This window comes from Lepidochelys kempii, chromosome 18, assembly GCF_965140285.1.
Source record: "Lepidochelys kempii isolate rLepKem1 chromosome 18, rLepKem1.hap1, whole genome shotgun sequence".
Classification (NCBI taxonomy): domain Eukaryota; kingdom Metazoa; phylum Chordata; order Testudines; family Cheloniidae; genus Lepidochelys; species Lepidochelys kempii.
The window spans coordinates 23,616,828-23,637,927 of record NC_136397.1 but is presented as its reverse complement, the minus strand read 5'-3'; the positions used below and the strand labels follow the sequence as shown (position 1 = coordinate 23,637,927).

The following is a 21,100-nucleotide window of genomic DNA, read 5'->3' as shown; positions in this document are numbered from 1 at the left end:
TTATTGGATAGGAATCCAGGAAGCGATGGTGGGGAACAGTGCAGCAGTAGATTCTTTCACAGTAAGCAACTGCTCCTGATTTCCCTCTGGAAGGGGTGATTGTGTCTTTCCCCAATGAGTCTTGGGACCACAAGAGATTCTCTCAAGATTTTTTTAAATAGACCCCAGAACATCATTGCAGCTCCAACCAAGTATCTCCAGAGGAGACACCTGCTCCTTAAAAGTAAGGGCTCTGCCAGGCTTCAGATTTCTCCATTGCTGCTGTTCTGACTGAGTCCATGAGCTCTTCACCTTTGGGTTCAGAGTTCAGACTATCCCACTGCCTCTGGTGGTTGCTGCTGCTGAGTTGGAGCCTACACTGTTGGCCGCCATTAAACATATTTTGTTGTGTGCTTTAGAACTCCAGACTTGCTTTGATAAGCTGCTTTGTTCTTCTTTGTTTTAGGTTGAACAGGGCGAGCCAGACCTACTTCTTTCCTGTCCACCTGACAGATCAGCTGCTACCCAGTGCTGTTTTCTATGCCACCGTGGGACCCCTAGTTATCTACTTTGCCATGCATAGGCTAATCATCAAACCCTACCTCAGGGCACAAAAGGAGAAGTGAGTCTGAGGTCATGTGTTCTAAATACGGAGCTGGGCTCTCCTACTCAGGTGCTTTTGGAAGCGGGGTGGCAGGTTTAGGGGCATTTCTCTGCAGTACAATTGCTATATTGGGAGTTAAAATGGGGAGCCTGAAGGATGATCGCTGTAAAGAATCTCCAACGCAGGCCTTGAAACCAGCCTGATTGAGGTCAGTAGGAGCATTAAGGCACTGACATGGGAAGTGCATCCTTGCACTGAATCGTATTTAATGCCTATAACTAATGTGGTGTTCAACTTCCTCATGTCAGAGAGTTGGAGAAACAAAGGGAAAGTACCGCCAGTGATGTCCAACAGAAGAAGCAGGAGGCGGAAGCTGCAGTAAGTCGTCCATTCCTCTGTCCCCAGTCTTGCCTGTTAGTTTCATCCTTGGTTATATTGTTCCATACAGCATATGCCACACATTTTGTTCTCCAGCTGTGTCCCCATTTTCATTTGCAGAACGCATACCGCCTGCAGTGTTGTCAATTCTTGAGATTTTGAGTGGTGTGATTTTTGCCAGGGCTGGAGCCAGTCTACTGATGATGTGAGGAGCTCCAGCCCTCTTGGAAATTTTAGCCCTGCCTGGGGGAAAAATCCCCTCCCTGATTGGCTGCATTCCACATTTGTCTGCCTCTTGGGGAAGAATAGCCAATCATGACCGCTGCAGCAGCAGGCAGAGCTTTTCCACCTCCCCTCAGGACCCAATGCCATTCTCACAGTAGAGAAGGGGGGCAGAAAGAGTCAAGAGTCTTATGGCAGCTCTGTGTGCCTGCCCTCCCGTCCCCCCGCCCCTCCCCCTTGGTGAGCCACAGGATGTTATTTTTGCTCCTCCCTGTTCCCATCTCTTGCCAGGCAGTACCCAGTCAGAGGGGTGGGGGGGCGGCGGCAGCAGCACAGGAGGAAGAACCTCTCACCGCCCCCCAGCCCAGGAAGTAAGACTGAGTCTTGCCCTTCACCCCAGTGGCTGAGTGTGCTGCTGTCATTGGTGAGGGCAACAGAATACAGAGCCTCCCACAAGCCACAATTGTTGGCAATCTTTCATTTCTGTGGGACACTCTACCCATGGATTGGGTGATCTCCAGACATGGACTTGGAGCCTTCCTGTCGTCCCTAACATTCCCATGCCCTGTGGCCGCAATCCCAGGGCAGTTTGAGGCATTTCCCCCTTTCCTGTGTTTTTGTTCTCATCTTAATTTTCATATTTATGCTCAGGTGAGCTCTGAGACCATGCCCAGGCCCTGGTCTGCAGGTGTCTTCCTAATTCACTTGTCCCTTGTGAGCCTTCTGAGCTAAAGGAAACTGTTCCCACTTGGAGTTCATATCTCTTTTTAAATGGAATCTGACTGCTGAATTTTATTTTGTCCTTTGTGTTGTGGCAGGTTCGGTTAATGCAAGAGTCCGTCCGGAGGATAATTGAGGCAGAGGAAGCCAGGATGGGTAAAAAGTGCAGCATAACTTACTTGTTTTGAAGGGTTTGAGGAGAGGAATGGGGAGTGGGATCCCTATAGAGATTGAAGGGCTGGGGAGAGAAGTGGAAGGTAGGTATTAAAGGTGGGCAAACTTTTTAGCCCGAGGACATCATCTGGGTATGGAAATTGTATGGTGGGCCATGAATGCTCATGAAATTGAGGTTGGGGTGCAGGAGGGGGTGAGGACTCTGGCTGGGGGTGCGGGCTCAGGGGTGGGGCCATAAATGAGGTGTTCAGGGTGCAGGAGGGGGTTGGGGTGCAGGATCCAGCTGGAGATGTGGGCTATGGGGCTGGGATGAGGGATTTGGGATGTAGAAAAGTGCTCCAGGCTGGGCCCAAGCGGTTCAGAGGGCAGGAGGGGGCTCAAGGCTAGGGCAGAGGGTTTGGGCACGGGGTGGGGAGATGCGGGCTCTGGCTGGGGGTGCAGGCCCTGGGGTGGGGCTAGGGATGAGGGGTTTGGGATGCAGGAGGGTGCTCCGGGCTGGGATCGAGGGGTTCAGATCAGGGCTAGGGAAGGAGGTTGGGGCGCGGGAGGGCCTCAGGGGTGCAGGCTCCGGGCATTTACCTCAAGCAGCTCCCAGAAGCAGCGGCATGTCCCGCCTCTGGCTCCTATGCGGAGGTGTGGCCAGGCGGCTCTGTGTGCTGCCCTGTCTGCAGGCGCTGCCCCTGCAGCTCCCATTGGCCACATTTCCTGGCCAATGGGAGCTGTGGAGGTGGCAGTTGGGGCGGGAGCAGTGTGTGGAGTCCCCTGGCTGCCCCTAAACCTAGGAGCTGGAGGGGGGACATGCCACTGCTTCTGGGAGCTGCATGGAGGCACGGCACGCGTGCGTGGAGCAGCCCCTGACCCTGCTTCCCAGCAGGAGTTCAAGGGCCAAATCAAATCGACTGGCGGGCCAGATGTGGCCCGCAGGCCTAGTTTGCTCACCCGTGATCTAGAATCTTAATTCTTTAATGTCCTAGGGTTTACACTTGCAAAGATAATGTTCCAAAAGTGAAGTGAGGATAATTGATGTAGTGACATCTTCCTGAGTCTGCAGATAGCCTGAAATGATCTCTGAGAAGTGGGAGTTGCCACTTTTATGACCATTCTAGGTTAACGCCAGATCTTAATGACAACTGTTAAAGTGGCACTGTGGCTCTACCTTGGGATGGCCCTGGGTGGGGAAGTGTGGTTCGGGGGCTGTTGTTTGTGCCTCAGTCCCTGGGGGAGGTTCACCACTCATTTGATTTGGTGTTATAGGGGATCGGGTCAGTGTAGGAATTTTCCTTACGTCCTAGTTGAAACACTCCTTTCGTTCCCAGGTTGGACTTGGCCTAGCATTGTGCATGATTTTGAAATTTTTTGAGGCAAGCTCTGTATTTGCCCTTCCAACACTGTTTCTTGAAAAGGTTCCCTCAGGCAGTATGAGAAGAATGCTAGGAAAAGGGGTGGGCTGATCTCTTCATCAGCTTCTCTACAGGTACCTGGGGGAGCCTTTTGCCATATCTTTGTTCTTGTGTGGAATGCAGGTTTGATTGTAGTGAACGCCTGGTATGGGAAATTTGTCAATGACAATAGCAGGAAGAACGAGAAGGTGAAAGTCATAGATGTGACTGTGCCCCTGCAGTGCTTGGTGAAGGACTCTAAGCTTATCCTCACAGAGGCCTCCAAGGTATGCAATGACATGTGCTTAATTGCCTTGTGGGTGTTCACCTTTGCTGCTGGCCCTGCATATCTCAGTCCTGCACAACAGCATCCTCCCCTGGCAGAGTGCAGGCAAACAAACCAGAAGTAAACTCTAATCCAGAACAAGTGCATCCACAGAAGGAGCTGCTCTAAAGCACTCTTAAATGATAGGTGTTCATGTTGGTTATTTAAACTCTTAACAAAGCTGACTCTTTTCCTGAATGTCCATGGCTTGTATAGGGAACAGAAGGCCTCGCTCAATTATATTATCAGATATATAATAACTACTGTAGGTGAGTGGGAGAATCAGATGCATTTAGCTAATGTTGGATGTTAAAGGGACACTGTCATCTTGAAAATTACATGTCTGAAAAATTATTTACCTGCTATTGTTATAAATAATGCCTAAAACCACTAGCAGAAAAATTAGAGGGGGAATTATTTTTTTATTTACTTTGAATTTACTTTACCTTGGCTGCACTTCTTAGTCACTTCTGCTGACTTCCCTACACAGTCAGTTTCCCTTGTTGTTTGTGAGAGTCTCTCACTCAGCTGCAGGGGGAGAAAAATACTTAATAAAATAGGAAAATTAAATTATAAAACCAGCCTTTAGGTAGGTGTAATTGAGAGTGTCTTTTAACTTATGTTTTACATTAGTTAGTTGGTGTTGATGGTGTCCCTTGTGAAGGAGACCAGCTTCAACTCCTTTTAAAACTCCCTCTATTGTAACCTAAAAGCACGAGTGGAAGAGCTGTGAGAGTGCTCAGTGTGTTGTTTTTGTTGTTAAAGACTGGCCTGCCTGGGTTCTATGACCCTTGTGTGGGCGAAGAGAAGAGTTTGAAAGTGCTGTATCAGTTTCGGGGAGTTCTACATCAAGTGATGTCTGCTGACAGCGAGGCCCTTAGGATACCAAAGCAATGTAAGTAGCAAGGATTGCTTTCTCCTTCTTTCAGTCACCAAGCCCCAATTCCAGCAGAGAGGACAGGATCTCCTCAGGCCCCCCCACAATTCACTGGGGTGCACTCCACCCCAGTATCTGGCATCAGTGATGCCTTGCTGTTGCTGGTAGGGATGTCTCAATTGTGCAAGTGCTCTTCCAGGGACACTGGTACCATTAGCTCTGAGGAGTTAGCCTGTTCTGGATCAGAGGGGTAGCCATGTTAGTCTGGATCTGTAAAAGCAGCAAAGAGTCCTGTGGCACCGTATAGAACTAACAGACGTATCAGAGCATAAGCTTTCGTAGGTGAATACCCACTTCGTCAGATATTCACCCACAAAAGGTTATGCTCCAATACATCTGTTAGTCTATAAGGTGCCACAGGACTCTTTGCCTGTTCTGGATGTCTCTCTAATGAATAGCTGCATTGTGATTTGGCTAAAGAGTACAAGTCCTTTCTAAACCAGTCTTGGCACCTCAGACTGTGTGCTATCCTTTTGAAAAATTATGGTTTCTGAGTCATCAATCTCTTTCTTTTGATAGTAGGTGAGAGTCTTGCATTCAGTGATTTCCTTTGCTGCTAATAATTCTGTTCTGCAAATGACACTATGGTAAATGTTGCTGAGAATTAGGACATCTCTATTAACAAACATGAACTGAGTCCCTTTGTTCTTAACAGCTCACAGGATTGATGCGGATGGCTAATGTGGTGAGAAAACAGGGTGTCATGTATGGTACCTGAATCAACAGAAGCTGCAAAACCTTCCCCCTGGATTCTACAAGTTTGAAACAGAAACGGAGATGTTTTTATTTTTATGATCCATATAGAAGGCGGTGTCATACCAATTATGTTAAGGGGTAACGAGAAAATCTGCTCTTACAGGTACCTCCAAGGCAATACTGCCCTGGATTGTGGCTTGGCAGCCAATAGGGAACATGGCTGAGAACATGCAGTGCTCTCTGTGTGCCCATCCCCTGCCTGGGAGGTGTGAGAGGGAGAGCCCTAGCTGTCATGTGTCCAAGCCCTTTTTGCTGTGAGTTAACTGCAGCTCATTTGTCCAGTCTCATTGTTTCCTTTCCCTGTCAGCAAGATGGGAAGTGGAGGAGGCTCTTGGCACTCACTTTCCCTCAAGCTTACAGAGTTGGGGTTAAGTTAACTGAAAACAAGTAGCTAATTTAACCCTTTCTGCTCCTAAGGGGAAAGTGAAGTTTGTGGCCACCTCCTAAGAATCCTCTCTGTCAATCTGGTTACTGGACAGAGGATGTGCTGTTCACCCCACTTCTGTATTTAAATGTACTTTTTGTTTAAGGACAAGTATGTTTGGAATGAAGTTCTCTGCTTTTCCTAATCACGTGAACCTTTTTCAGCATGCTTCGATCCAGCTGCTAGTAGCATTTGTTCCAAGCACTAGTACTACTCCAGATTAATTATAGATTATAACCACTGTCCATGTCAAATTAATTTTAATTAATTCCTCACCCAAGGACTGCATGTTGTTTTAAGCGTAGAGATGTGCCAAATAGGAGGAGGAACTGAAAACTTTGAAACAGAGACTGCCACCTGTCTGAGTGGCTAGATTCCCTCGAATAGCCTTAGGATACAATCCCTGCCTGTGATTTACCTGACCTCCAGCGAGGTGCACTCTTGCTCTGCCAACCTAGCTGAAAGCAGCAGGGCTGCTGGAAATAGCTCTATTACGTATCTGGCATCTTAGTACTTTTAGATATTTATATAAAAGGGAGAGTGGTGGCTATTACACAGGCACTGAAACGTAGTTCTACTCTTGGCCAGTCCTGGGTGGGCCTTCATCACTTATATGCAAGAGATTTAGAAAGAAGCATGTATTGACAGAGGCATTGTTGCTACTGCTAATTACTGGAGTAAATAACTTCCTGACATGCATCTTGGCCCCTTATTTCTGTAGTGTAACTGCTGTTCTGTTTACTTATGTCAGTCCTGTCTCCCCCTCACAAGCGTGAAATCACATCAGGGAATTTCATTTGCAATAGTCCTTGTCCAAGAGCAGGTTTATCACAGCTATTCCAGGAAAGCTGATGATTATCTCTCCCCTCCTTGCTCCTACAATCAAGTGCTGCTTGCCAGGTTTTTTATCAGAAAAATCTCACCTTTTTATGCGTGAACAGCGCCTGTTCTAGGAATGCATTTCATTCACTACCATCTCACAGTGTTCTTTGATCTGAAGCTAAGTGTCAGCTGTGCAATAAATTTTGTGTTCAATCAATTTTCAGTTGAAAACTGCCCGGTGTTTCCTTTGCTGCAGATGGATCTTCCACACTTTGATTACGTCACCTTGTTTAAAGCTGGTGGAAGAGAAAACACTGTATTGTCATAATAAATCCTCTTTGAAAGCTGTGGGTGGTGAGTTAGTTATATTTTTATAAATATAAGCTTGGCCTCTTGCAAATCCTTCCTCAAGACCCACTGTGAATGGTGGTTTTTACAGTAAGTTGCTAAGTGATGATGGCTGGGCAGGATGCCAGCATCTTCAATAAAATACTCAAATGTGCATCAACTCTTCCACCTCTCACCAGCTTTTTATTTTAATATTGTATCTTAGTCTCAGATGTAAGCTCGTCTTAGGAAGGAACTGTCTCATCTCTGTTTGTAGGGTGCTTAAAACGATGTTGCTGTGGCTACTGTAACAGAATTTCTCGTAACAGGATTGTGTGGGAATTGAGTGAAGGCTGAGGTGCGAAGTAGTGGTACGTATAAAATAGCAGTAAAACATTTGCTGTTAAGTCATAGTCATTTTTTCTTATAATTAACATTAGCTTAACTAAATGTAATTGCCAGAAAAGTTTCCAGAGTCTCTTCTCATACACCCATATGCACCTGGCATTCTTTCTTTATTATAAAGGTATTTAGATTACAAATGCTGAGGCAAGAAGTGCGGGTTTGGGGAATTTTTTACATGCTATTTCTCAGCCAAGCTTCCTTCCCTAGTTCTCATTTGACCATGTGCATGCTGGGTAGTTACGATGTATGTGAACTTTAAGCTATGCTCATTAGAAACAGTAGTGAGTAGGTTACTCACTATTAAAATACTCTAGTCAGCAGCCTGTCGAACCACAATTCTTGCTGGTAGACAAGTGTTCAGAAAGTCAGGCCCTGTTCCCTCCCAGGAGGCTGTCTGGCCTGGTGTTTTTGCTGCTCCTTTTTGCAGGCCTGGAGCCGCACAAACATCCTCCTCAGTGCCATGCTCTTAACCTTCAGGCGTTTTCGCAGTTTTTCATTTTCCTCTAGTGCCTGGAAGAGTTTTTGTTTTAAGGAAGCACGGTCACTGACAGCATAGCTGTGATCTGAGGTCTGAACTGGGTGCTGTCTCTGCACTGGGGGCCTGGATTGCAGCAGCCAGCCCTCCACTTCTGTTGCCTTAGTTGTACTAACCTGAAAAGAATACAGGGAGTGAAAGTGAGGGATGCAGAGATTGGCTAGATGGGTATTATACAGGGAGACACTATGCAAGCTTCTTCCACAACATGACTAATGTACCACATCCTGAGCAACCCGATTCCAATCCAGGGAGTCAAGCAGAAGCTTTCCTACTAGTCACGCTACTTTGCCTGTCTCTCTGAGACTGAAGTGTCTCCATATTTCCCAGGTTAGGTTTGCATTCTCCCCAATGTACAGTAAGAGGAAGCAATTTGCTCAACACACAGCTAGTCAGTCGCAGACCCAACAATATAATCCAGGTCTCCTGACTCCCCAGTTCCTGCTGTGACCCCTAGAGAATTTTTTTTCAGCAAATTGTATAGTAGTTTTTGTAATGGACAGATATCCCCAAAGCTCAGCACTGAACTCTCTTAACGTGGGACCTTCTGTGTTTGAAGACAAATCTCCAGAAACTAGCAGTGGCTGGGCTCTTACCCAATCCCCCTGAATATACTTCATGAAAACTGAATTATTCTTGAAGCAAGGTCAAGTCACCAAAGCTCAACAGATGCCTGCTCTCCAGTTCTGTAAGAATCTTATTAAGTTTTCAAGACAAGAGTGTAGAGGTCTGCTACAGCCAGTTCTTCTCCATATGAAGTAATAAAACATTCACTCATTTCTGTTTCCCTATCTCTGTAGTGCTTTGAGCTCAGCTGTGTGTAACTGTCAACTGATTTTGCCTAAGATATGAGGTAAAGTGACTAACTCTTACCTCTTCTATTGGTTCCTCTGTTGTACTGGGTTGGGGCTCTTGATGCAGAACAGTTTCTACATCTAATCTCCTTCCATCCTCTGTCCTTGTAAAGTCCTAAAGAGACCAGGAGAATTACCCAACCTCAAGCAGCTCCTATTTTCAACACCCCTGTTGTTAAAGTTTCAAGTGATTTCTGTTCCAGAAGAGACTGTCAGTGTAAATGAGCCATATGCTCCCTTTAGGCCTTCATTTTTATTTCAACATAAAGTACAAAATTACTAACTGGAATTAAAATAGAAGTGATAAGCAATTGGGACTGAAATTTTTAGCTTGCTCTAATGCCATCCAGTGAAAATACTCACTTCACACAGTTTGGCATATTAGACAAGTATCTACAAAAAGGGGGTATTTCAGTGAGAAAGGACCCCAAATCCTAGACAGAATCATAATGTGCTCTACAGCAAAATGCAGCATTGCCCTCAGGTTTAAAAAAAAAAAAAAAGGGATGCAAAAGGCTGGAAGGGACAAATATACCTTAGGCAATCTGGAATCCTCAGCATCAGATAGAGGGCTCTTTTCCTTCCTGATTTGCTATAGTAAGGACAAGGCTTTGAGGTTAGTGTGACGTTTGAGATCCTAGTGTTACTTGTTGCCCAAGTCTGACTCCCATTTGGAAGGCAAACACATGCAACATTCTTGGCTCTCCAAGGAAAAATGACAGCAGTAAAAAATGATCACAGTTCTCAAGACAATGTAATATTGTATCCTTAAGCTTCACACAAGGTTTTAACAAAAACTTCCTCTGTTTGACTAAGCAAAATGGGAATAAGACTGGGTGATGTGTATAGACTCTGTTTATGTAAGATCAGTTATAACTAACCCACAATCAATTCCAGGTGAACTAGCATCCCCCTGAGACCTGGTAGGACCTTCTCCCCCTTTACTTTTGAAAGGGGTAGGACTGTTGGTGTAATAGCACTCATTTCAGGTTTTTAGCTAGAACTGAGGGGGAGAGAACTTGTGGCTACTCTAGCCAAGAGTGATGATCGTTTTGTCTTCTGTAGTATTTAAACTGTTACAGGGATAGTGGAACATGCTTCCCTCATATGTCAGTATTTTAAACGTATATGGTTTGCATGAATAAATGTGTGAGAATTCACTTTGAGGACTAGGGAATCTGTGTGCAGGATACCATTTTTCAAGAACCTCTTTCACAGGTTAGAAATCAGAATCTGTTGTTGCAGCATATTGACAAGTTAAGTGTAAGGAGAGAGGCTAAAGATTAATTATTATTAACAGGAGCACTTAGTATTTTCCCAGCACTGCCAGCAGCCCAAGTGCATTAAACACACGATTAGAGCGGACCACTCGATGTGGCATTTTTACTACTGATTTCAGTGGGAGCAGGCGTAGGTTAACAGTGGTTGGGAATTGACTATCATAAAAATCCATAACAGGGAGTGACTCCTTGACTAATGCAAGGGGCAAAGCACTTGGGACACTAAAGAACAGCTCACATGATATGTGAAATAAAGTGATGCCCTTTGTGAGCAGTGTCAGTTATGTTGTCCCCATGGTACAGAAGGAGAAAGGGGGGAGCGCAGTGGCCAATAAGCTCCCCAGTGTCTCACACAGCCCCATTCACAGCCCCTCCTCCACCTCTCCCACAACCAGAGCTAGAACCCAGTAGGGTTACTGAGCCGCCAGGATTGGCCCGGAGTCTCCGGGAATTAATCTTTAATTAAAGATGGTTATGTGATGAAATCTCCAGGAATACATCCAACCAAAATTGGCAACCCTAGAGCTCGGCCCCCGTCTAGCTCACCCTGACGGTGCGGGGGAAGGCGAAGAGCGTGGGCACGGCGTTGGGCTTGAGGTTGGTGCGGTTGCCGAAGGCACTGAAGCAGTCCGGCTGGAAGTGCTGCGAGCAGAGCACCGTGTGCGAGCTGGGCTGGAAATTGCCACGGCCGATGTTCCCCACCCAGCGCGCCAGCAGCTCGGGCCGGCTCAATGGGAACCTGCCAGAGACAGCGGGGTGAGGCGGCCGTGCCTGGGGGAGGGGCCGAGCCCCGGTACCTGAGGGAAGGGGGGCAGGGAGGGGCTGGTATTTGTGGAAGGGGCCGGGGCCGGGCCCCGATACCTGAGGGAAGGGGGCTGGTACCTGTGGCTGGGGACCGGGGAGGGGCCAGTACCTGAGGGAAGGGGGCCAGGGGGAAGGGGCCCATACCTGTGGCTAGGGGGAGGGCAGGGGCCAGGCAGTATCTGTGGAAGGGGGGTGGGGAGGGGCCGGGCCCCAATACCTGAGGGGAGGGGCCGGTACCTGTGGAAGGGTGGGGGGGGCTGGGCCCCCGATATCTGAGGGAAGGGGGCTGGTACCTGTGGCTGGGGACTGGGGGGGGCCAGTACCTGAGGGAAGGGGGGGCGGGGCAGTACCTGAGGGAAGGGGAGGGGCTGGGGCCAGGCGGTACCTGAGGGAAGGGGAGGGGCCGGGCGGTACCTGAGGGAAGCGGGAGCCTGGGGTCGGGGCCGGGCGGTACCTGTGGAAGGGGGGTGGGGGGCCAGCCGGTACCTGAGGGAAGCCGGGGGGCCCGGGGCCGGGGCCGGCCGGTACCTGAGGGAAGCCCGGGGGCCCGGGGCCGGGGCCGGGCGGTACCTGAGGGAAGCCCGGGGGCCGGGGCCGGGCGGTACCTGAGGGAAGCCGGGGGGCCCGGGGCCGGGGCCGGGCGGTACCTGAGGGAAGCCGGGGGGCCCGGGGCCGGGCGGTACCTGAGGGAAGCCGGGGGGCCCGGGGCCGGGGCCGGGCGGTACCTGAGGGAAGCCGGGGGGCCCGGGGCCGGGGCCGGGCGGTACCTGAGGGAAGCCGGGGGGCCCGGGGCCGGGCGGTACCTGAGGGAAGCCGGGGGGCCCGGGGCGGGGGCCGGGGCCGGGCGGTACCTGAGGGAAGCCGGGGGGCCCGGGGCGGGGGCCGGGGCCGGGCGGTACCTGAGGGAAGCCGGGGGGCCCGGGGCGGGGGCCGGCGCCGGGCGGTACCTGAGGGAAGCCGGGGGGCCCGGGGCGGGGGCCGGGGCCGGGCGGTACCTGAGGGAAGCCGGGGGGCCCGGGGCCGGGGCCGGGCGGTACCTGAGGGAAGCCGGGGGGCCCGGGGCCGGGGCCGGGGTCGGGGCCGGGGCCGGGCGGTACCTGTGGAAGGTGAGCTGCTGCCGGCGGCGGCTGCTATAGCGGTTGCTGCACCGAAGCGCCGCGCACGATTTGGGCATCGCCCCGCGCGTTGCCCCCAACAAAGATGGCTGCGCCCCTCCTCGGACCCCAGTCGCCCCCTAGCGGGGCGGATTTCCCGCGCGGGGGCCAAGCGGTCTGGTTGCCCCCCCGCCCCGGGGCAGAGAGCGAGACTCCGCCCGTCAATGACAGCCTTTCCCAGCATGCATCGCGCCTCTCCTTTCTTTCACGCCTGCTCCCAGCGCCCCTGGACGTCACGGGTTGTGCGCAGGGCAGGCTGGGAGCTGTAGTTTCTGGGCCGCAGGGCAGGCTGGGAGCTGTAGTTCGAGCAGTCGCTGCCCCGCCCGAGGGGCGGGGAGGAGTGGGTCACTCGCGCGCCCCCTGCTGCGCCTGGGCCGCGCCCCTGGGGGGCTCCGCGGAGAAACGACCGCGAGCGCCGGCTCCCCTGCCCCGCCCGTGACCGCTGGGCGGCCCCGGCCCCGGCCCCCTGCGGGGCGGGCGTTGCTTGGTGGGGGAGCGGAGGCCCCCCGCTTACAGGGCGGCAGGAGCTGGGGCGGTAAAAGATTGCCCAGGAGCTTGAGCGCCGCCAGTCCGGCCACCCTCCCTCTGCCAGGCCCCTGGCCGCCCAGCCTGCCCTCAGCCCATCCTCCCTGGCAAAGAAAATACAGCTGCCAAAATCCGCTCCCCCCCCCAAACGAGCTGCTTCTCCCGGCTACGCGGGGCTTTGCCCCTCTGTCCCCGGCCTGCGCGTGCCTGTTTCCGCAGAACCCCCTGCCCCCTCTCTGCCCCCCATGCCAGCCCGACTGCCAGCTTCCCCCTCTTCCCCCCTCCCAGGCCGCTGGCCTCCCTGCATTGAGCTGTAGGCCTTCGCTCCAGGGTCCACTCCGCCATGCATCCAAGGTGCCATCCAGGTCATAAAAGCTGGAGGAGTAGATGGGGACAGATATTGGCTAAAGAACAAGATATGTTGTATATATTTGATTGCATCACCCCCCTCCCCCATTTCATTTGATTTTGTATATTGCAAGCTCCACCTAGCCCTACTGGACACTTATTAGGGCCTCTGTCCCCTATGGAAACAATAGAAGCCTAACTTCCAACCCAGGGAGGAAAAAAGCAAGGAGAAAATGATCACATTAATGGATGCTTCATAGTTTTAAGAAAAAAAGTACCATTTGTTAAAATAACGACCTTTAATGAAAAAATAAAGCTCTGAATTAACTTGTAATCACACATGGATGAAAATGATTAACTCAAAACACATGGAGATGTTTGTTCCATCTACCTAACATTGTAACATGCTGGGGTTGTCAGACACCATCTATTGGGGGGTAAATCTGCAAAGGTAACAGAACAATAGTCAAAAGAGTTAAAAGTAGTCATGAACCTCTAAGAAACAGAGGCAGCTCACTTGGCAGTTTCTTGTATTTCTCCCATAAAACAATAGGAACTTATCCTACAGTGGTCCAGTCGTACTGCAGACATGCTGTAGCCACAAAGATGCCAACACTTGCATCAGGTCAAACCCTTACACAGACTGTGAACAGAATCTTCTTCCAAAGCCTTTTACGTTGCAGCGAAAACAGCAACACTTGCAAACTTTGGTTATTTATCTGGCTGCAGAAGACAGCCCTAAGAGGCAAATCTTTGGCAAACTCCTGGTTCCATTTAGCTTCTGGTAGGTAGTGGAGCTGTTTATAAAACCAGATTTCAATTGCTGCAGCTATCAATCAAATTCATGTTATAGGCTTTTCAAACCGCACCAAGTTTTTAAATGGACAGTAAAATAAAATAGTGCAGTTCTATCATAATGATAAAAAGTAATGGATCTTTTCCATCATTAGGTCCCATCTAATCAAGCCCCTGGGCATTGTAGGACTATGCTATACAATCTGTTCCAGTGCTCTGCGCAGCCTAGTGTTAAATGTCCAAAAGGGGGTCCTTGACACTGCCGGGATGTTTTTCCTGATAAATCAGTATTCAAATAATGTAGCAGTCTGATACAGAGCATCTGGTGCATTGATTCCTGGCAGTTCGATCTTCTTTCATATATAAATGAAGATCAGTTAGTGACTCCCGCTCATCTAATATTCTGACAGGACAGGATATCCATTGTTCATTAAGCATCATATGATTTAGGAGAATTCTCTCAAGAACAAAAATCCAGTTTGTGCAATAAATACAATGTATTCTCACTTTGGTCATTTAAAAGGCCTGCACCTTAGTGGCCTCACGTATCAGTCTTGTTTCCCTGAACCATTCTCTAGACCAGTGACAACTGCGCTCACTGCTCCTGAAAAGGGCAGGCACAAGGTACAAACATTTTCTGGTCCCAATGCATTCCCTTATCCTTGGCAGTTCTGGATTGTTCTCTCAACTGCAATCGACCTTGCCAGTTGCATAGGCCATCTATCCAGGTTGGGCTGGATGCCCTAATGCATGCATTTGCTCCCAGTTGTATATGTGCATCCACCAGTTCAAAGATTATAAAATCTTCCCATTTACAAATCCAACCCAGGAAACCATTAATGAAAATGCAGGTAAATCCAGCCCAAGTACTCAGATGGGGACAGCCCAAATCCAAACTAGGCCTGTCTAAATTCCTAGATTTTAATTTATCAAGGCCAACTGTGCAGCCCAAGCGTTACTTCTGGGCTGGAGGCGGGAAAGGAATCGGTGTCTCTTAAAACAATGCCTTTCAGCAGAGATCTGTGAAATGAGACACCACACAGGGCTGTGGAACAGACTGGATGGGCAGCCCCCGACTTCATGTTTGAGCCACTCATGCAAAACAAAATCATGAAAATGGTTTTAGAGGCCTCAGCTCAATTAAGGAAGAAAACTGACATGGCCACCTCAAGCACACCCCACCCAGAAAAAAAGAAAGGTCTGTATCTCTCTTTTAAAGACAACAGTCCATAGACCTTTGGGAACTAATTGGTTTTACCAGAAACAAAGCCAAATCACAGAACTCAATGGATACTCTCCTACTACCCAGCTGAAGGGGAGGCAGCTCACATGCAAGTTAAACGTGCATTCAAGCTCACGCTGAAGGAGCCTTCAGAAATTCTTAAGATTGATTCATATGGACAAACGGACAGGTCTAGTATTACAATAAAACATATGGCTGTTATTTTCAGACCTCTTCAGAGATTTCTCTCCTCCTGCTCCTGCTTTGGAGGATAATTCTTTTCTTCAGCACCTAGAAGTCTTGCACTTTCTTAGCACTTTCCCAGTGGGATGAAACTGATAGGTGGCGAAAGTATACACTCCCAAATCATCATCCCATTCATAGTCTGAACTGGACAAAATCCACTGAACCTGGGGTGCTTAGTGTGTCCCTGCTTTAGCTAATCAGTCTCTAGCAGAAGTTTTGGCCAGCAGGCCTCTTCCAGCTCTGGCAGTCAAAGACATTGAATACCTTATGTCTGATTACACAGACAGACACTTTTGCCTGAGCAACTGCAGTTCAGAGGAGCTCTCCTTGCCCCCCTGGCTGGAGTTCTGTGTTTTACATGGCTAAACTGCCAAGCAGAATGCCAGCATGGTAGTTCCTCCACTAGTCCAGAAAGCGCCTGCGTGAACCCGTCCGGGAGCGGTTGAGCGGCGAATATCAAACTTGGAGTCCCGGCACTTCTGGCAGACGTAGACCTCTGGGACATTTGATTTGCGGATTTTGGCACAGGAGAGGTGAATCCAGGTGTGACACTCATTACATTCAATCATTGGCCGTCCAGCAAAAGGTTTCATGCAGAAACACGTGACGAGATCCAGGAATCATCATCTGGAAGGAAAAAACAGCAAGTTAAAACTATTACTTCTTTCCTCCTGCTGCATGCTGAACTCTCCCTTTTAGCACAAACTTACTCCTTGGTTTAAAGGCAGTCCCTACAGGCCTGTGATGATTTGCAGAATCCGTCACTGTACAGCCAATGAGTTCTGTTTGTAATTATGAACTCTGTACATTGAAGCCCTTATGGTAAACTGCACTGTGTTCTTGCCTCATAACTTCTTATGCCCAGGAGATGGAGTGGACCCTTCATATCTATCTATGAATAGGTCAGTCATTAAAGACTACCAGCACCTGAACAGATCTTGCCTGTACAGAACAAAAGAGTCACTGCATCCTAGATAAAACCATTTTTCCTCCAACTTCTCTGCAAAAGGTTAGAGTTTGAAGGAATGGAATTTTCCCAGTGGAGGGAACAAAGATGAGGTATGGGTACAGCCCTTTAAAACACAGAGACACGCGCTATCTCAGAGTCAAAAGAAGCTTGGGGCACGAGAAAGCAACAAAGGGCCATGCTTTTGTAACAGAAGGAACTTTTTGAAGGTAAGTACCAGCTAAGGCTGCAGGAAGCTGCCTGCAGGAGAGAAAGATACTCCATATTATGGAGGAGACGCCGTGAGCTGTAGGAAGAGTATCCTGGACACCCTGAAAGGACGCTGACCCAAATCCCAAAGAACACTCAAGAGTGGCGAGAAAAGTGAAGCAGGGACTGGTTTGTAGCTGTTTTTTATTTTGCCTACATCAGTATGTAGAGTAATTGTGTTAGAAACCTTCTGCAAACTGTGTGTTCATTTGCTTCAATGATCATGTGTCCCTGAAGAAGTAAACTGGAAGCCAGAATGCCCCCACAGTTAGAGCTCTAGGCAGGATGTGAAGCAACTGTGGAGTTTCGGGAAAGACAGAACTCATCTCAAGGCCTAGGCAGTTGGATCGCAGAATCTCTGCTTTCAGAAAAGGGTGCTAGAAAGTGAATGTGCACCCTGAAAGTGTGCCTAGAAACAGTGCCTGAACTCTGCTCAGAGTCAGAAAGCTTAAGAGCTCATGGGCCCAGTGCTGGGACCCAAATACAGCAGCCTGGTGAATGTCCAGCAGGAGGATGTTGACAAGCCCCTTCCAGGGCATGCCAGAAGCTGTAGTCTACACCCTCTACTGCCTCCTGCACTTGCTCTAGGACAGAATCTCAGCAAACCCAGAGAGTAGATACGGAAAGAAAAGGGCTCTACTCCCAAACTAGCTTCCAACTTTTTGTTCAGTTTACATTAAGCCTCTCAGAAAACACAGCTTATGGGAAGAAACCCTCACCTCAGAGTCTGGAAAGCTTAATTCAGGTGCTAGGTCACTAAGCAATAAATATTCCTTGCTCTTCTCTATCCACTTCTACCCAAAGATCTAAAAGTGCTTTGCAAACACTAATGAATTTTGTCCTTAACCCCCCCGGGAGACAGATCTGCACTATCCCATTTTATAGAGGAGTTGAGCGCTAACAACAAACTAGATAGACAGATGATAGTCAGATCTCAATCTGACCAAACACCTCACAAATATCTCCCCTTAGCAGGGTCATTTACCTGAATCCACCATAATGTCCTCATCATCACCAATGCCATCCTCGTCCCGAAACACAACCTGCTTGCCCTGCCGTATGACCGTGCGTTTGCCCACGCTCTGTATCTCCATGCCCTGCTCAGAAGTCTCAGGAGGGTACGAGACATTGGAAGGAGTGTCAGAGTCCCATACTGAGCAATGGTCAGTCACAGACTGAGGATCGCCCTGAGATGAGGGACTCATGGGGGTCTCAACACAAGAATCCTCTGCCTCCAGCTTCAGCAGCTTCCTCCCATATTCTTCCTCCACAGGCGCTTCCGTTTCTCTTCTCTTCAGTTTTTCTTTTTTCTGATCTTATCGGTTTGCTTTCGCTCTGGCAGAAAGCTGCTCGGTTTTGCCCGCTGGAATAGGGAAACATATGGTTTTGCTCGCTTGAGCTGACTAAAGCTCTTTCTGCTCTTGACTGGCAGGGAGACAGCAGAAGGGAGGTCATTGAATCGGGGGTCCCAGCTATCACTGTCGATGGTACCTCCAGTACTATTGGGGGGGCTGGGGCTGCTCCTCAAGGGGGTCTCCTAGAAAATATTAAGAGACCAGATGTGAATATCATTTTAGAGTTGATAGTAAACCTCTTAAACAACCACTTATTACACCCACCTTTTTGTAGTGAAAGGACGGGGAAGGATCTATACCTGTCAAAATAGGCTTCCTCTCATCTAACTAAAAATCAGATAATCTCCACTTATCCAGCTGCCATTCAGTCACTAGCCTACATTATTTACCTTCTCTCATCCTTACCTGTGGTCCCGGACAGGTACAGCTGAGTGTTAAAGGCACTAAATAGTTTTCAGTAAAGTGTTTCCGGGAGTCTAGACTCCCAATTTCTTCCAAGTGCTTTGTATCCTAAGCCCCTGCTGGGAATTCCAGCCAAGGAAAACAATAGGCTCATTTTAAAGGTTGTGTGGCAATCTGAAATTTGTGGCTGCCTAGGATACAAAGGGGAGGGGACTCTGGCATGAATACCTTTAACATAATATTTTTACACTGCACAGAAATCATTCACCAATCAAATAATTTAAACAGAAATGGTACTTACTGACCTTTAAACTTTTTTCTGTCCCCTCAAGCAAGACAGGGGTTTGGACTGCCTCACTTTTGATTAAAGAAGGGATCACATCATATTCCAGGAGCCTGAGGAGTACATTTAACTTTATAAGTGTAGGGACATTTGTGGCTCAGGTGGGAGGCTGACAATATCCAGTTACGTGCCAAGTTCCATAATTTGTTTCGGAATATTACAGGCCAGTGGGTTCCTTTTTGTCCCATCAGGAGCTTTTACAGGACCCTACCCTTCACACACATCCACTTTATCTGTCTAGGTATTTATACCATGCTTGTTACTCTGATAACATTTAACCTCTCAACAGCACTAGCTATAGCAACATGAACCTGAAATAAAATAAGGATCGAGTTGCTGCACCATTACCTCTTGTGGGTAGGGAATGTAGCCAGCATATGCCAAAACAAAGGTGCAAAACTTGTTGAAATCTTCCACAGTTCTGTGTCTCTTGGAGCTGGGAGAAAAATCCTGTTAAAGAGACAGCAACCGGAATATTAATATGAGATTTCTGAACAAACCAGCTATAATGTCAAATCAGAGACAGCATAAGGATTTTGTACACATGGATATCCACTTCTGAGATTGATAGTTTCAGAGTGTCTCTTATATAATCAAAATGCAAGAGAGGGCACCTTGGGGCAATCCTGTGATTTAACATTCTTGACAGGGCTTTTTGCTGAAATTGAATTCTCAAGTTTGTCTGGCTCCCCATCTAGGTATTCCCACATGCCTGTCTCCAGCGGTGGTCTCTAACGGCTTTGAGGTCTAATATTGTATTGAACACAAATGACTTCTTTAAAGTCAACTATTAAAGACAGGGAAGAAGCTAACCAGTCACTAAAATAGCAGTTTGGGTTCCGTGAAGGCTGTACACCCTGTTAATGTAACTAATAAGTTAAATTCACTGATTGCTGTTCTCTTTCTAGTGCAAAGTCTACATCATGGCTCCTACCCAGAACCCAAAGCTCCTGGAAACAGCAGACTAACTACACATGGAGAGTCTGCCTGGACACAGAATACTTCTTCAGGGCTTACAGTTCTTTATATTTTTGTATTGAGACCCCAAAGCACTAGCCAATGCCCAGTTTCATGATAACCCTTCCATCCCCACGAAATACAAAAGAATACGGAATATATTTGTATCTAGTCCCAACCCACACTTTGAACTGAACTGTCAAAAAGCAAGACAAACTACTGAGAATTCCTCTCCTCCCTGCCTGCAATCTTCCCTATTTCCCTGTCGGCACTGGACGCTGCCAGAGAAAGTCACTGTCTAAAGAAGCCATTCCTGCATGGGGAGCAGCACTGGAAGCAACAGCAAAGTCTCCTCCATCTGTAATGGGGAGAGGATTAGACAGCAGACATGGGGTGGAAGACTCTGAAGGGGGCCAGATAATTGGACAAGGGGCTCTGACTCCTGGGCAGAGGGGATTAAATCCCAGTGATGGGGGTGCTCAGATGTGGTTAAGAGGGTGCAAGAAATGGCGCTCTAAGAGGGTTTGGAGAGGTGTAGATGGGGATCAGAGCCCCAAATTCAGCAAGGGCTTTCAGCCCTGGGTTCTGAGCTGGGAGGGGCAGCTCTCTGGGTGGGAGTGGTGCTCCAGGCTCTGGGAGGGGGAGAATTTCCAAGGAGGAAGAGGGTCAGAGCCCAGGGTGGAGACTCATGGGGTTTAAAAAGTTTGGTTGAGGGGCAAGGGAGCTGGGAGGGGCAGGGGGGAGGAGGGTCAGATGAAGTGAGCTGTAGCTCACGAAAGCTTATGCTCAAATAAATTGGTTAGTCTCTAAGGTGCCACAAGTCCTCCTTTTCTTTTTGCGAATACAGACTAACACGGCTGTTACTCTGAAACTCCGTGGGGGAATCTCTGAGGGGCGGGGTGCTGGGGTGGGGGGTGGAATCTCTGAGTGTGGTGGACCGAGGACCCCGGGTGGATGGGGGATCCCTGGGGGGGGAAGGGGTCGGGGGGGGATCTCGGGTGGAGGGGGATGCCGGGGGGGAGGGGCTGGGCGGGGGATCTCGGGTGAGGGGGGATGCCGGGGGGGGGGAAGGGGCCGGGCGGGGGATCTCGAGTGGGGAGGGGATGCCAGGGGCAGGAAGGGGCTGGGCGGGGTGATCCGGGGGGGAGGGGCTGGGTGGGGGATCTCGGGTGGGGGGGTACCGGGGGGAAGGGGCGGGGCAGGGGATCTCGGGTGGGAGGGGATGCCGGGGGGGTAAGGGACCAGGCGGGGGATCTCGGGTGGCAGGGGATGCCGGGGGGGGTAAGGGGCCGGGCGGGGGATCTCAGGTGAGGGGGGATGCCGGGGTGGGGGGAAGGGGCCGGGCGGGGGATCTCGAGTGGGGAGGGGATGCCAGGGGCAGGAAGGGGCTGGGCGGGGCGATCCGGGGGGGAGGGGCTGGGTGGGGGATCTCGGGTGGGGGGGTACTGGGGGGAAGGGGCGGGGCAGGGGATCTCGGGTGGGAGGGGATGCCGGGGGGGTAAGGGACCAGGCGGGGGATCTCGGGTGGCGGGGGATGCCGGGGGGGGTAAGGGGCCGGGCGGGGGATCTCGGGTGAGGGGGGATGCCGGGGTGGGGGGAAGGGGCCGGGCGG

General features: G+C 49.7%; 3 protein-coding genes across 11 annotated transcripts in view; 1 reads left to right on the top strand and 2 right to left on the bottom strand.

The window, feature by feature from the left end:
- Positions 1–7,068, top strand: part of DNAJC11 (DnaJ heat shock protein family (Hsp40) member C11) — a 78,082-nt gene extending 71,014 nt beyond the window's left edge. For all 3 annotated transcript variants that reach the window (XM_073316958.2, XM_073316960.2, XM_073316959.2), the window contains 6 exons: positions 446–601; positions 892–961; positions 2,002–2,059; positions 3,601–3,743; positions 4,547–4,676; positions 5,374–7,068. In XM_073316958.2, the coding sequence (XP_073173059.1) occupies positions 446–601; positions 892–961; positions 2,002–2,059; positions 3,601–3,743; positions 4,547–4,676; positions 5,374–5,399 (583 nt within the window). In that variant the 3' untranslated portion in view covers positions 5,400–7,068. The remainder of the gene's footprint in view (positions 1–445; positions 602–891; positions 962–2,001; positions 2,060–3,600; positions 3,744–4,546; positions 4,677–5,373) is intronic.
- Positions 1–12,309, bottom strand: part of THAP3 (THAP domain containing 3) — a 50,331-nt gene extending 38,022 nt beyond the window's left edge. For 2 of the 7 annotated variants that reach the window (XR_012155573.2, XM_073316965.2), the window contains exons 1-5: positions 12,023–12,309; positions 10,668–10,860; positions 9,377–9,433; positions 8,861–8,956; positions 4,228–4,309 (exon numbers count right to left, since the gene is read on the bottom strand). Coding sequence is in view for 4 of the 7 variants with exons in the window: in XM_073316965.2 (XP_073173066.1) it covers positions 4,228–4,309; positions 8,861–8,956; positions 9,377–9,433; positions 10,668–10,860; positions 12,023–12,099 (505 nt within the window). In the remaining 3 variants the exon portion in view is untranslated. Of the gene's footprint in view, positions 1–4,227; positions 4,310–5,077; positions 7,017–7,527; positions 8,104–8,860; positions 8,957–9,376; positions 9,434–10,667; positions 10,861–12,022 lie in introns of those variants that run through there. The other 5 variants (XR_012155572.2, XR_012155571.2, XM_073316966.2 and 2 more) reach the window with 5 other exon arrangements.
- A 2,885-nt stretch (positions 12,310–15,194) lies between these two features.
- Positions 15,195–19,241, bottom strand: PHF13 (PHD finger protein 13). The gene is given in 7 exon segments (XM_078849371.1): positions 15,195–15,661; positions 15,664–15,828; positions 15,831–15,842; positions 17,417–17,728; positions 17,731–17,968; positions 18,880–18,981; positions 19,146–19,241. Coding segments are annotated over 7 exon segments (969 nt in total). The 3' UTR covers positions 15,195–15,617.
- Between the last annotated feature and the right edge of the window lie 1,859 nt (positions 19,242–21,100).